This window comes from Pelophylax lessonae (assembly GCF_965119305.1).
Source record: "Pelophylax lessonae genome assembly, chromosome: 2".
NCBI lineage: Eukaryota > Metazoa > Chordata > Amphibia > Anura > Ranidae > Pelophylax > Pelophylax lessonae.
The window spans coordinates 114745258-114761669 of NC_138769.1; the positions used below are offsets into that span (position 1 = coordinate 114745258).

At 38.2% G+C, this 16412-nt stretch overlaps 1 protein-coding gene across 1 annotated transcript in view; it reads right to left on the reverse strand.

Annotated features, from left to right (window-relative positions):
* The window catches only part of TRPV3 (transient receptor potential cation channel subfamily V member 3), a 216199-nt gene that overhangs the window by 174364 nt on the left and 25423 nt on the right, over positions 1-16412 (reverse strand). Inside the window, exons 4-14 of the mRNA XM_082247973.1 lie at positions 15447-15530; positions 14727-14878; positions 13256-13432; positions 11678-11818; positions 10483-10763; positions 9936-10112; positions 8274-8432; positions 5791-5889; positions 4089-4162; positions 1883-2048; positions 1230-1296 (exon numbers count right to left, since the gene is read on the reverse strand). Coding sequence (XP_082104099.1) covers positions 1230-1296; positions 1883-2048; positions 4089-4162; positions 5791-5889; positions 8274-8432; positions 9936-10112; positions 10483-10763; positions 11678-11818; positions 13256-13432; positions 14727-14878; positions 15447-15530 — 1577 coding nt within the window. The remainder of the gene's footprint in view (positions 1-1229; positions 1297-1882; positions 2049-4088; positions 4163-5790; positions 5890-8273; positions 8433-9935; positions 10113-10482; positions 10764-11677; positions 11819-13255; positions 13433-14726; positions 14879-15446; positions 15531-16412) is intronic.

Sequence of the window (16412 nt, forward strand, 5' to 3'; positions counted from 1 at the left end):
ATACATTCTGATCTACCTTCACCCACTAAAGAGAAATGGGTGCTCTAATTGAGAACACTACTGTACTTGGTATATATCTAAACTCTAAAAGTTTTTATTTTAAAATAGATTTTGTAATAAACTCCAGTTTCCAAAATTATGTAAAGGCAATAGAATGGCTAAATGATTTTTGATAACTCTCTAAATGATTGAGTTTGTGCGTTTCAAGTGAAAGGTATTGTTAATTCTACAGCATACAATTACAATTTCGACAATTTGTGCACCTCCAAACATCTGGTGTCTGTTTGAGTAGAGCCTTTTTCTGTTTCCCTGTACACGAAGCCAGCTTATTAAATCCCCGGTTAGATGGGTTTGGTGTGGAGGAACTCAAGTGGCCTTCAGGAGTCCTGACCTCAACACTACTGAACACTTTTAGAATGCACTGGAACTGTGAGCCAACCATATTGTTCTTGCCAGCTTTGGTTACTCCATCATTGTTAAGCTGGATGGAAATTTTATGAAAAATATGAAATAACAAGGTATCTATCTGTGTAGTAGACCCAGGTATAGAAAGGTCTGCAAGACCACAAAGTGCACTTTAAAGCGTCTTACTTAATGGAGGTGATCATTGCTTTAAATAGTAATCTGTAGAATTGGTTTTATTGTTTGGTTTTATAATTTGAATAAATAGTAAGGCTTTGGTTTAGTAAAGAACCTGGCAAATGTTTGGATATTTGTGAGAAAATGCTCCTAGCTTCATAAAGAGCCAGTATTGGTTCAGCAGTTAGTCTTAGCTTGATAAAGAGCTTGTCATGCATTAAATCATCGCTACTAAGAACAGCAGCTACTATGCTTTGTATTAGAGCCGGTCCATACTGCCGCGACTTGCCAGGCGACTTGTCAGCCTGACAAGTTGCGGTCCCTCGTGGTCCATTGACCGCTACAGGACCCGTTCTAATAGGAGCGACACAAGTCGGTCCGACTTAGGAAAAGGGTCCTGTACTACTTCGGGGCGACCTCGGAGCGACTTGCATAGACTTCCATTATGTGAAGTCCCTGCAAGTCGCTCCGAAGTCGTGGTGCATGGTAATGCACAAGTCGCCCCCGAAGTAGTAAGGAGTCGTGTCGCCTTAGTGTGAACCGACTCTTACCTTCTTTATGAAATAAAAGAGATGTTCCAAATAAATGTTTCTTTTTTTTCTTTTTTGGTTTTGTTAGTATTTACATTGATATCTGTAAGATGCACTTACCTACTCCAAACCCAAACAAGAATAAGATGTACACAAATAAGAACTTCAGAACATCGTTCAGGATGACCTGGAAGAAAGATGAATGTAAATTCTCCAAGTTTACATAAATGTAAAAATAGCAACTTCTACCTTTAAAAAATGATGAGTGACCTTATTATAAAAAATGTACCTGTCATATAATTTTTCATAATGCTAATTCCTATAGGAAAACTGTTTCATTAGGAGCTAGCATCATCATCTCAGCAATGTACAGTACATAGGTTTACAGTTATCACCTCAGAAAAAAGGAGAAACTGTCTCTGCAACATCCTATCCTATAAAGCTGGTGATACACTGTTCTAATTTTATCCCATTTCTGATGAGCCGGTCAAATTTAATTTAGTTGGTGGTCTTGTTGGCCCCCTCCTACCCAAGCCAGGTGGAAAATAGCTGGCAAAATAGTGTCTGAATCCAACCAGATGCAGCCGCTGCTCTGCCATTTTTACAGCTGCCGGCGGCGGCTGTCAGTATACAATAGCCCAGCTGGAAGATCAATTTATTCATGCAACATCCATGTGTTTTTTCTAATCTAAGTGTGTATGGCCAGCCTAAGGGATTGCTTTTCCAAAACAAGAGAATATATAGAAAACCTGTTAAAGAAAAGAGACACTTACCTTCTGAATCATTACACTGTAAATTCCTAAGGACTGAAATCCTCTGGTGTAATACAACATATTTGCCCATCCTAGCGCCATGGCTAAGACAAGAAAGGCTAGGTATTCTTTGACTCCAAAAAGGTAACAGAAAACAGACAAGACAACCAGCACTGCCTGTATGAAACTGGAAAATAAAATGAAAAATATTCAGTATAAAGCATGCTTAGTTGTGTAATCAATGATTTTTTTCTTTGTATAGAAGAGTTCATTGTGACTGAAGCATCACTAGACTCATTTGAGTTACACACAATACGCAGAAAGTGTGGCTAGGGCACTACCAGTAGTAAGCATATTGTATAAAGCTTAAATTGGATATTATTTGCTGATAGTGTTTCTATGTGGCTATAATATCAGTAAGTTTTTTTTTAAGAGGTGGTTATTTAAAGCGGAGTTCCGGGCACAGATCTCATTTTTTGCTGAACATACCCCCGGGACAGTCAGGGCTAGCACATTCCACAATGGCTAGCCTCTGATCTGTCCCGGTTCGCACTTACCTGCAAGAAGAAATACTTACTTTGAAAATTTCTTCCACAGCGTTTCCATCTCTCTTGTGGGCAGCTGAAGCCGGCGCGGTCCTCTTCGGTGTCTTCTTCCGCATCTTCTTCTCCCAGAATGCGCCGCACCGGCCCCTCTCGTCACTTCCGGTGCGGCGCCGCATTCCTAAACAGCTTCTGGGCATGCCCAGAAGCTGTTTAGCAGGGGAATGCGGCGTCGCCCGGAAGTGACGTGCGGGGCCGGTGCCGTCGCATTGATTCCTGGGAGCGATGACGTTCAGCTCCCAGGAATCATCGCGAGGCAGGAAGTGACGGGGTGAGCCGCGGCGCTGGAGGAGGAAGTACCCTGAGGTGAGTATTTACGATCTTCGATTACAAGGTGAGTGTACAAAAAAAAAAAAATAACTATCCAATTCCTTTTCAGGTTATGTGTAGCTAGCGGAGGGGCACAAAAAAAAAATACCGATTTTGTGCCCGGAACTCCGCTTTAATTGTATTTTTTCCATTGTAATAAGTATAAAAAAAACAATAACTCTTTAAAGCGGAGTTCCGGGCACAAAATCGGTATTTTTTTTTGTGCCCCTCCGCTAGCTACACATAACCTGAAAAGGAATTGGATAGTTATTTTTTTTTTTTTTGTACACTCACCTTGTAATCGAAGATCGTAAATACTCACCTCAGGGTACTTCCTCCTCCAGCGCCGCGGCTCACCCCGTCACTTCCTGCCTCGCGATGATTCCTGGGAGCTGAACGTCATCGCTCCCAGGAATCAATGCGACGGCACCGGCCCCGCACGTCACTTCCGGGCGACGCCGCATTCCCCTGCTAAACAGCTTCTGGGCATGCCCAGAAGCTGTTTAGGAATGCGGCGCCGCACCGGAAGTGACGAGAGGGGCCGGTGCGGCGCATTCTGGGAGAAGAAGATGCGGAAGAAGACACCGAAGAGGACCGCGCCGGCTTCAGCTGCCCACAAGAGAGATGGAAACGCTGTGGAAGAAATTTTCAAAGTAAGTATTTCTTCTTGCAGGTAAGTGCGAACCGGGACAGATCAGAGGCTAGCCATTGTGGAATGTGCTAGCCCTGACTGTCCCGGGGGTATGTTCAGCAAAAAATGAGATCTGTGCCCGGAACTCCGCTTTAAAAGCTCAATTTAAAACATCTGAAAACACTTTTGAACATATCTTGTCAGTTGTTCAGTGCTTTCAGCAAGATGTTGTGTGTGAGTACCTGTTGGCTAAATATTGTTCAAACTCAATTTATGTTTACTGAATTAATCAATTCAATCTAATAATTTACCTATGAGCAGGATCTCCTAAATTTCACTTGAAGTGGAAGAAAACACTAACTATACCTATTCTTAAAAATGTTCCCACCTCCTTCCCCCTACCTATGCTGCCTAATGGTCTAGTCACTTAAGGGAGCGCTCAACAACAACTCTGAATTTCGGGAGCCATGACATCACCCATAGGCTCCCATAGCCCAGCCATTGTCGGCGCTCCCTCCTTTCCCCTACAGCATCAGCTCCCCTACCCAGGGGATTTTTGGAATGTGCCAGCCTTATGTCTATTGCAAGACCTATAACCTAGGGGTGGTGACTAATTCAGAAAGGATTTTTCATCAATGAAAATAGTGGATATGTTTATGCTTATTGGGTGGTACTTGGTACTTACAATAATACATGGAACCAAGCATCTGACAGGACATATCGTAGGTCTGAAGGCTTCACTAAGAAGATGACCACACCCTAGAGAGGAGACAGAAAACTGGTCACAAAAATAGAAAGTTTCTATCAAAAATTCTGCAATGTAGACATTATCCTACCTACTCAATAAAATGGTGGAATCTAGAGACTTTTAGTGACACTACAGCCAAATACTTTTTTCAGTTTTGGACAGATTAGGGAAGGGTTAGAACCTTTGTCTCGTATTTATTGATACAGAATCCAGCTGGTAATCATGTGGAATGTGGAATTCTGTTCTAATGATAGTTGCAAAGGTGACATTTCTCAGTTTAGGTTTTTTAGGTTTTTCATTCTTGTTATGTCATTAGCACAGGAAGTGAGGGGAAAGCTCCTCAACAGAAGCCCATGCAGCAATATAAATCTGAAAAGGGTGTAGCCCTTCCAAACCAAGTTTAAATTGTAAAGTATATTTAAAGTCCAAACTTTTTTATAGCTTTGCATAGAGCATGGAATGGTAAAACCCATCAATTTTTTGAGTTTTTTTTTTGTCTGGGCCTTCTTCACTTTAAAGAATACGCTCTTAGGATGTCGGAGGAGTGGGTATCTTCATTGCAAGATTTCCCCCCACCTCCTTTCCTATCACTTGCTGTCCTGGTGTCCTGGTAACAATGGTCACCATAGAAAATAAGTGATAACAATTTTTTTAAAAAAATCTAAAATAAAAAAAGTGACAGAAAATGAATTGGCCTCCCCCGCCTAAAAATAGACTAATGTTTAACGTCAAGGTTTCCTTGCATGTGAAGTCTGCTGAGATAGCCTGCAGTGTATTGGCTGCTGCAGCTGTCAAGGCTGACAGATAATCCATGGGTGTATGTTTGTCTACATAATATATTTTGTAAGCAAGCTATACCTGTAAAAGAAGAAAGTACACAATCACCTTTCTGCTGCCTGTGCCACAGAAATCTGATGAGGTCCACACTGAAACCAACGCTTCCAAAAGTGCCAATCTCAAGGTTCCCCTGCAGCCCTCACTGGTTCCAACTGCTGACCTCTATGCTGCTATTGTATACCATAATGGAGAGATTAGAGGGAGGAACCAATCGGAATTGTGGGGCACCGAGGAAATTAGAAGTGTCAGTTTCAGTGTGGTCTTTAGTAAAAGATTTCTCGGCATCAGAGCAAAGTTCATCAGTACAGCCAGCAGGAAAGGTAAGCATGAATTATCTTCTTTTTTGTATAGTGTCATTTTAATAAGACATTGAAAAGTATAGAATAGGGTTGCAACCAATTAGATTTCAGGATTTTGTGGTCAGATGACAGGAAAGTAAATATGTTGTGTTTGTTGTATGCAGTGCCTTATTTAATAAGCCTGTAATCTACATGGACTTATTGAATATAGGCACATACAGTATATCAACACTTTCTATGCACATTAGAATTAAGAAAAAATCTAAAATATAGAGAAAAATATAAAGAGCTATATCATATAATAAAAGCTGGAAGATGTAAGCAGGTTGTACACTTTTCAGCACACCCATGTTTTTGCTCAGTCTAAACTATGCAAGGGTGGAGCCACATGACATGAAACAAAGAACTATGCAAAGAATTATTGAGTGTAATAATACGCAATGAAAAGAATGAATAGTTTCCATAATTACACCCTGTAATTTGAAAGCATTGCGATTACTCACCTCTTTGATCATGAGGTAGGTAGCACAAACAATAATAAACATTTGTCCAACCAGTTGCAGCCATCCTCGATCATATGAGAGACTAAGCGGATACAAAGCCTGTGATAAGAGAAAAGAGATATTAGGTGGGTCAAAGATCTCCAGCATCCTAAAATAGTGTGTACCGAAAAGCCATACTAAGGGAAACATGTAGGCTGCCATTGCTGACCTTCTTTGAAAAATGCTAGCTGCCTGGCTGTATCTGGTTTCAATACTTTGGATCACTGAGGTTAGTGTCACTAACCTGCATAATTGTTCTGGGTCAGTATGTAAAACCAATGGATCTGCCTGATAGCCAGGCAGCTAGAATTTTTCACAGGAAATGGTCAACAATGGCAGCTTCAAGGTTATGTTTAGGGTTTGGGTGCTTTTTTTTCTGTAGGCTGGAAGCAGAATGAAAGACCTGACTCTGGAGGCACATGTGTAGTTAAGGGATTCTAACGAGATTTTGAGAGAAAGAGAAAGTTCTCTAGGCTTTAGGACAATTTTGTTCTGGTAACTGTAGTGACCACTTACAAATAAAGTATTTCGTGTAAATACTGTGTCTGTAGATTTTACTGGGACTGGAACCTAATGACTAACAATTCTATTAGACAGTGGTTCTCAGCCATCAGTTTCAGGACTACTGTCTTTCAGCCAGAATATTGTTTCAAGGTTCTAAGGATCTAGCTGGGCACAAATCAAATGAATGCATTAAAAGAACTATATTCTTGCATTCATCATTTATTTTAACATATTTCTGTACGATCTTAAATGCTGCAACAAATTTGTAGCTTAAAGTACAGCTGTGACTATGGGCATTTCATTTTTGACATATTCTTTAAAAGCAGTAAACAAGCTTTAGTGCCCTTTCCTAAGGGCTTTTTGATTAGGTCCGCCTATCAGTTTTTAAAGCAGATTTGAATGAAAGCTTCTTGTAAGTCTGTAGACAGGCAGATGTACATAGACATACATCCGTTTACATCCATCTTCCTCTAAGTCTGCCCATGTCCATAAAAGACTGAGGTGTACTTTTATGAACGGGTGAATTTTTTTACTCTGTTGGCTTCTCTACAGTTCTCCGGGGAAAATGATCACCTCTGGCACCCATTTTATGAATCGGAGAACTTCAGTTCGCCCAGGGTGATCAGAGGAGAACGGTTTTCTCGGAGATCTGTGTAGAAGTCAATGGGGCGTCTGTAATCTCGTGAGACAAAGCGAGATTACCGTAGTATGAAAATCCCTGGCGCGCTTTAACAAGCAGTGATAAATTATCACTGCTGAGTACACGAGGTTAATAAATAATAGTCCCCTTACATAAATATATATATATATACACTGAATACACACACACATACATTGTATATATATATACACATTCAATATATATCTACATGTATGTGTGTATATATATATATGTATATATATACATAAATATAGCAGGGGGACATGATTACTGTGTTGGGGGGTCTGAACGAGGAAGAAGGAAGTCCATAATCTTCCTTTTTCCCCCTCAGTTCTCCCCCGATTCTGTCTTCACTCCCCACTTCACAAGCTCCAGGCTGGTGAACCCGGGAGTGTGAATTCTGACCCAGATCGCCAGTGAAGTGCGGGGATCGCAGCTTCATAGCCTGGCTGTTTCTGTGTCTGTCAATGACAGATTACCGTGTGAAGAGATGATCAGCGGAGAACATGTTCTCCCCCGATCATTTCTGTTTCATAAACTGAGAATGATCGGAAATGAGCTGTGATCAGCAGGATCACTGCTCATCTCTGTTTCATAAAAGGACACCAAAAAGTCATCTATGTCCATTTTTTCCAGACCTGTGACAGACTGGATGTAGCCCTATCTATTGGCTATAGATCCAAGATGGGTCCACCGTTAAAATGCAGACACAAAAGTGACATCCCTTTCTGCTCTGATTCAGTAGGGAATCAGTTTTAGGATTATTGGCTGAACAGAAGCAAAGTCAGAATGAAAGAATCCTTCACTGACATCTGTATCTGCAGGTACTGTGGAGTAATTTATCATCAAGTTTACAGAAAAGTGCTTTAACTTTTGTTTTCTTCCTTTAGCTCCTTTAGCGCCTGTCTCTCAGGTGGGATTTGGGAGCATGCCAGCCTTCTAGAGTAAGCGCAACAGATTCGAGAGCAGAATGCGAATGATTATTTTGAACAACTTCTTCCTGCAATTCTTGTAGACTTTGAGGAAAAATTGCTCAAATTGTCTGCTGCTATATGGGTCAGTGAGGGTTTGTTTTGTAGTTTATTTACAGATTTTTTTAAGGAATATAAACATATTTGAATGAAAGGCTTTGGAGTCCTTGCCAACAGGGGGTACATTGGGAACCTGAGCTACTGTGAGAACAACTTGAACAAGTGCAAGTATTTTTTTAATACCAATAATTATAATACCAAAACGAATGCGCTTGGCAAGGTTACCTAGTGTATTAGAGATGGTTTACCTGTTCTCCACGTGGCCGGTAATAGGAGATTAATGTCAGGACAACATTATATGTGAAAGACAGAAGAAAGGACATGAAGAACATGTATCTTGCAAAATTCTTCCATTTTAGTTGAAGTAGAGTATGGAGGGGCTCCAAAGCCAACAACTCATGACGGTTCTAAAAAAAAAGTAAATTTCTGTTATTAAAAACATATCATACAATTTTTATGCAACAAAATACAAAGCATAAAAGCAATAATTTATTAGTTGTGCTGCTATCTACAATCTAAAGCTAGATCTGTTCAGCCAAATCTAATATTTCAGTGTGATTTGATTTCTGGTAAGCTGAATCACATGCTTATTTATTCTACTTCTTAGGACTCCATAGCTGAGGCATCCCCATCCCCACCAAAAATTCGTAATTCAATCCACCAGCCATTACAAAGATGATTGTGCTGGCATCCCCCAACTGATTTTCCATAATGGCCTTTACAGGGTACATACATATTCTCAAGTGAAAATATCACATTGTCACTCTCTAAGAGACAAAAGAAGATGGTGGGAGATTCACCACAGTGGTGCCAAGCAAAAATGTAACTCTTTTCGGACAATGTTGGCAATTGCTCTAAATCAGGGGTCTTCAAACTATGGCCCTCCAGTTTTTAAGGAACTACAATTCCCATCATGCCTAGTCATGTCTGTGATTGTCAGAGTTTTACAATGCATCATAGGATGTGTAGTTCCGCAACAGCTGGAGGGCCGTAGTTTGAGCACCCCTGCTCTAAATGGATTGTTTTCAGTGGGCCCATGTTATACAGGTGTGCACAGAAATAAACTTCCTCTTGTATGGTGAATTCTGAGACTGTAATAGCAATATTAAAGAAGATTTAAAACCAAAATGGATGACATTTGGTTTGCTAAAGTAAAAGTGTATCATATTCAATTGCTGAAGTAAGCAAATCCCTAGTTTTTTTCATGAATAGGAAAAAAGTATTGGGGGAGAGTCTGTCCTCCTATCATGATGGGAGAACACTCTATCCTCCAATCCAATGCAGAGAACACTCTGAAGGACACATAATGTGGGGTACATCCCACAATGTACATCGAAGAGTAGAGAGTGGTATTTGCTCTCTATTATAAATGGGATTCCTTTGTTGTCTGTTAGGACAATTTAAAGGGCCTCTTTTGACCTCTTTGGGCTATTTGCAGTATTTCACGGTAAGATGAATTGCATTAGGGTAGCAAATTAATTTGTAATGGGCTGCCAACATATGACAATGACCCATAAAAAGTACAAGACCCTTTTGTTAACACAACATACCACAACATATAGCATCATATACATTGCCAGTTACTGTAGTTGTATGTTGGGGTGTCATTCTAATGAATGGCCTCACAACATAACATCAAAACTGCCATGAGTTTACATGTGTTGCAGTAACGTGCAAACGTGCGATTTACCACACATTGCAGGAACACAACAATCTGATTAATGCCTAGTGTCATAAAAAACTAAAAACCTTTTAGCACAATTTGCACAAAATATAATACTTAAAATATGGCATGTAGGAATTTGGAATCTGCATAATACTGTTCAAGTTTTTTCATTCCTGTGTTTAACTTTAGTGGCATACCTGTACAGTATATAACAATACCTAATGAAAAGTCCTGTAATACTTACATCGATATTGGTGTTGTAAACCACAATTTCCAATAAGGAATTGCGAGAGCAGGTGTCCACATCTTTTAGGTCATACAGACAAGATGAAACCGGTCCATAGGCCCAGTCTGTGAACTTTCGGGACAGAACCCTGTTTTCCTTTTCTTTTATCTCTCGACTCAGTATGTAATGTAGTATCTATAAGACATAAAAATAATATGTTAAAAAATGATAATGTAAAACATTTTCACCTTCATGATCTTTATTAATCTAGCATGTACGAATTAGTCTTGAATTGACTGCCCATTGAGATTAACCAATTTGCCAAGGGAAAAATCTCTGTTACATTTGTCCATAAATCAATATATCTTGACCACACAGGCAAAAAGGAAAACAATCATATCATCTGATACAAGCAATGGTGCCATGTTCCTGCAAATTGGGTAAAAATACTGCAAATTGTTTTCTCTCAGTAAGTATAGTGGGAATATTGGAACTTTTGTTCAAAAACACCTTGCCCAGTAGAATAATCAGTTATTTAGAACAGTATAGTTGTTTAAAATCTCACCTCAGTTTTCCCAGTCCTAGCTGCTAGTTGCATTGGAGTTAGTCCTTCATCGTTTTCAATACTTTCCAAAGACTTGTTTTTACAAGTTCGTAGGATTGTATCATACATTCGTATAATGAAGGCATTCTGTGCTTCTGAATTCTCTGCCACTGTCACTAGTGCATGAAGCACAGTGTTCCCCAGAGAGTCCTGGATGGTGACATTGGTCCGGCTGTTCTCCATCAACAGCTGTACCACATCTGGTTGGTTGGTGCATGCAGCAAGCGCTAATGGCGTTTCACCTAAGCAACAGATAACATTTGTAAGCTTATCAGAAAATATGTCTCAGTTTTTTATTTAAATATACTTTGAAGGTTACTCTACTATGCTGGTCATATTTTAAAAGAGGAATTATAGTCTTTTTAAAGATAAGCATGAATGGAACCTACTTAGTGTACTATATAACACACTGCCACCTGACCTCACACAGGCCCTGAACTATTCAGCAAATTATTTTGGCCCCATTATTTAGTGGGTACCTGAATAGGGACATAACAGTTTTTAAAGCACCTCATTTTGTTGCCTGTCTGAAACCAGTCTAATAGGAAAAAGGCTTTTTCTAACATTGTGCTGGTTTACGTTATATGTTTTTTTAGGGAAAAAAGTAAACTTTCTTTAGCTCATTAACATTAAAAAAATGCCCGTTTGATAATATGCCCTATTGTAATTTCCACAATATTATCGGTTATGTACAACTTTGGTTTAGTATACCTATTTGTGATTATAATACCCATGAAAAATATTATAGCAACTAGCCCTAAGGAATCAGACATTGAACGTGTTGTATTTCATCTATACTAAAGTTTCAATAAACATTCTGAACAAGAAAAAAATGCCCATTCTCTTAGAAGGTCACAAAGAACCATCTAGGTGCACTGAGTCTCACAGTCTAAGTGAGCTGGCCTTTACGATTTCAGTGACTTAGCCTATCAAATGACAGATATTTTCTACTATGTTGGGAAAGAAAAGTTACAGAATTGCGTCAAAGCTTTTTATATTTTGCAATCTTTTGGTAAACAGAATCAGCAAAGAAACTATGTCCATCATGTCACACAAAAAAAAAGATGGGCAGTACAAGTTTCAGCCATTTCATAGTGAAGCTCCTATAGGACTATAGTAAATTAAATCCTGAAAATCTCTAATTGTTATTACTTACCAAAATAAAATCCTTCATGTTTATGCTTTGGGTTAAAGAAACGTCCTTGTGCCCGTACATTTAAATCAGCCCCTTTTCTTATTAAGCACTTGACAAGGTCACTCTGACGTCTCTCAATGGCTATGTTCAGTGCTGTTTGTCCTAGAAATAGATTCAATGTATTCAAAATATAATATCTAATATGAAGAAGAAAGAAACAAACATTTTTCATGGGTCATCAGAACATAAAGTGCAATTATTCAATTGGAATAGTGTTGCAAATAACATTTCCAATATTTGCAAACTAGAAACCTGTAATAATTTAGACAGCATTAAAGTATGAATATTTTGTTGGTACCTATGTAAATAGATAAGTAAGAAAAAGCAAAATTTCACTAGTATAAGGGTGGGGAAAAAAAGTTAACAAGTCAGCTTTCCAAAAGACAGACTGGTATTTCCTTTTTTTCTATAGAGTGTAGAAAAAAAACATGGCTAGCGGTTCTAATGCCTCGTACACACGCTTCGATTATCGGCCGACCGATCGTCCGACTTTTGTCCAGAGTTGTGTTTTGTTGGTTGGAATGTGCCTAGACTGCCCACAAATTTTCTCGGCCAACAAAAATCTACTTCAGAAGTGATGTCATGTGATGGTTTACTTTCTGTGTGTTTTTTCTTCTCTGAGCATGCCCAGTCTTGCTCATCAGATTTTTGTCTGCCGAAATCTGTACTGACTGACGGAAAATCGGCCATTGTGTTGACGGCCAACAAAAATGTTATAGCCTGCACACCAGATTTTATTCGGCCAAAAAGTCGGAGTCGGTTGTCAAAAGCATCATACTAACAAGCCGAAAATCGGCCGATCCCTGCCAATAATCGATGCGTGTGTACGAGGCATTAGGCTAATCCAGGTCAGGTGCAAACTAGAAACCTGTAATAATTTAGGCAGCATTAAAGTATGAATATTTTGTAGGTACCTATGTAAATAGATAAGTAAAAAAAGCATAATTTCACTAGTATAAGGGTGGGAAAAAAAAGTTAACAAGTCAGCTTTTCAAAAAGCCAGACTGGTATTTCCTTTTTTTCCATAGAGTGTAGAAAAAACATGGCTAGCGGTTCTAAGACTAATCCAGGTCAGGTTCAGGTATTCCAGATCAGCGAGATATGTGTTCTGTTTATGATTTTGTGAATATTTAAGATCTTTTGGTTTATTCATATTCTGAATTCTGCAAACATTGCAAAATGGAAAGACAAATTAGAAGCAGTCCAAAATGACTCCAAATGGGTAGGAAAAATTGGTTGTTTTTATTATAAAATTCTTGTTGTGTTACAAACCACTGGTAGACATTTATAAAAATGCATGTAAGGGTGTTCATGTTTAGATAGTTTATAATACCTAGCATTTTAGCTAGTAGAAAGCTAAGTCCATTTTAGTCAGCTTTTTATGCTATCAGAGGCTTGACAAATGCTTGACTGTGGTATCCATTCACATGAATACTAAGGAAGTAATTTGTGATTAATAACAGTTTGTATTATTATTTTCTGCTCTTCTATGTGTATGTCTGGGTTGTATTATGCAGTGTAGATGCTACTCATCCTTACCTTTATAATTCTCTTCTGTATATGCAGCATTAATAAATCTTTCTAAAAATCCATTCTCCTCAGCGAATGACAGCAGGATACAAATAATCTCAGGAGTATTGTCATTTATGTTCAGCAATGCCTTCATCAAACAGGTTTTTCCAGTGTCTTTTGAGGTTAATTTGTACATGTAGAAGTCTGAAACACAGCACATATTTTATTAGCGTGTATAATTAATGTGAGCACAACTTACTAGTGTATATAAACCATGCTTGACCATTTGTATTAATGTATCTATAAAATAAAGTGCTTTACTTTTTTTTTTTTTTATAGCAATTCAGTCATATTAAAGTACATCAAAATGCAATTACTGAAATCTAAAATAATTTTTTATAAGTTTATGTAATTTAAAAGGTCAGTTTTAATATTTTAAATCTACAAATTTCACTAAAATAGTTATTGATGATCCTGGTGTCAAGGTTCATATTCAGGTACTTCCTGCTATGAAGTGACAAATGCTCTGTGCCTGTCTCCCAATTGTTCCACTGGGTTGTTACCCAGCTTCCGGTACTGTGCCGGTACTCAATGGTCTGCCATTTTCATTATCAGGAAGCCTTTCGTAAGCAATGACATGCAGCCCCCCGCTAGAGTGAGTGCATGTAGACAGGACTGAAAGGATGATAAAAGGTAAAAACTATTTTTTCTAAAAAAAAGAAATAGCAATTGTTTATGATATACAGTGCTTTATGTTTAAATTTACTTTAATTTTTCTAATACAGATTTAAATTAATCTGATTGAGTACTATAGGATTGGATAATACCCAAGTAACACATAGAAACTGGTCAGATATTTGCCTAAGTTATTGGATATCCTTTTTGAAAATGAGTAGATTCTATGTAATGCTCAGTATATGTCACAGCTGTGCAGCTGATACTAAAGCTGGTCATACACCAGTAGAATTTCTTTAGAAAATGTTGGTTTTAGGAGGGTTTGATTTACTAATTATTAGTGGTATAAAATCATCATTCATTTTTCACCACAGTAACAAGAAATTTTGAAGGAGTAGGATGGAAATTTTTTCTCAGATGAACATAATTTTAACTTTAAAAGTTGTTTTCAAATGAAAAAATATATACATACTGTAATCCAAGTCCTAATAGCAGGTGTAGATAAATTTGAACAAAATTAATTGACTCAGTGATGATAAGAAAGAATGTTCTGATGAACGATTTGTCAACAAACTTTCAAAAAAAAAAAAATCTAACTGTGTTTGGCCAGCTTAAGACCCACTGGCAATACCCTGAGAATTCATGATTCTATAAATTCTAGAAACAGTCAGAAAAGAGAAATTACGTCTAGATAATCATCCTTATTGCTAAAGGGTTGGGTTGGATTTTTTGCCCATTTACACAGCAGCTTTTGTATATGGAGTTATAATTTCATACACAGTTTTTTAAGAAATAAGTAAACATAAAGTATTATCGTAATTACCTTGAGCTTGCTTCTGTGTAAATGTGGCAGCACACTCTTTGGCCTCTTGCAGCAATCTGTTCAATGATTCTATGTCGCCTTCAGAGACTGCTTTAAACAGGAGATTTTTAGGTGGCCTTTTTGGTGTTTTCTTTGGACTTGAAGAGTCAACACTTAAAAAAAAAAAAGTAAGTTTGTAAAATACTAGTCACAAAAAATCTGCGATGTTGTTTAACACAATTTTATGTCATGCTTGTCTGTATGCAGTTTTGGGCTTCAGTAGTTATTTAGAGAGAGTGATTTCTGGACCCGATTCTGAATCTCTTGTAGAGGTTGGGTGCATGACATCGAAAAGAACTTCATGGCTGTTGGTGTTTTACGCTCTTTTAGGTAACTCCACTATAGTCATATTTGATGTGTTTTGTTTTCTTCCATACAAGTACACTGTGGTCACAGCTATGTATATAGGCAGAGCATGATATAACAATATTTTATGTTGGGAAAACATTATTATGGTTGTTCAAATTCATCTAGTTAGAAACATATCTAAAAAGATTTAAAATCTGCTCAAAACTCCTTCACCAGCTAGGGGAGCACATTACAGATAGGAGAAAGAAATGGGACAGAAGTGTGGGGCAGCACACCAAAAGAGGTATGATCATACTAAAGGGTGTGGGCACTGATTAGTAGGTACTAAATGGGGGACAACATTCTACTGACTTGTATGTAAGATAATCTTACCCATTATTATATTTCTTTAACAGGTACTCTGACACATCTGGCGGAGTTTGTGGAGAATCAATGTCCTCACTTTTCCTGCTGTCACTAGTTGGGATAAAAATATTAAAAAGTTCATACAATGTACATAAATTAGTTTGATACACATTATATATGGCTTTCATATGGTAAGGAAACACATTAGACATCCTAGAACAAAGTAAAATATTAGAATAAAACCTAACAAAATGGTGTCCTAGTTTTTTTCTTTTCTTCTAATTGCTCTTTTAAGCGAGCTAATGTAATGTCTACATCTAAAAATATTGCAAACTGCTTACCGTGCTCTTTTATACACAATGTAATTAATGTTAAATGCTTTACATGGTCATATTGGCTAACAGGATACTACAGGTTCAATATTTATTTAAAAAAATGTTACAGATTGTAGGAACTGAACCCTCATGAGTATAGTTTGATAGAAGAATCTGTTTTCTAATGCTAGCTTTCAGAAGCTTGTCTGAAAAAAAGACCATGGCAAACCAAATGCACAGCCAAAATACATGTAATTTCAGTTTTGGCAAGGTTGGTCCAGGTACGGAAATGTTAGTTTTACTTCTTCTTTTCTTAGGTATACCTGCATTTTAGATACAGCTGTAGATGGAAAAAAGACCCCATTATCCTCTAAAATGCCTTCTCATTAGAAAAAAGAAATACTGTACAGCAGCTCCGAAAGAAAAACAGAGTTCCCTTCCACTTTAAAAGAAAGACATTAAGGATCATCTTCATGATCATTTACGAGTTGGACAGTTTGTCACAATTTTGTAGAAAACAGTGGTATACAAACTTTACTCCTAGGGTTTCTGGACTCTTAGGCCCCGTTCACACTGGGGCGACGCTACTTCCCGGGGCGACCTCACAGGTCGCGGCGCGCTGCTCGCACCGCGACCTCGGAGCGGCCGGCACGCACTTCATAACAGCTCAAAGAAGCTC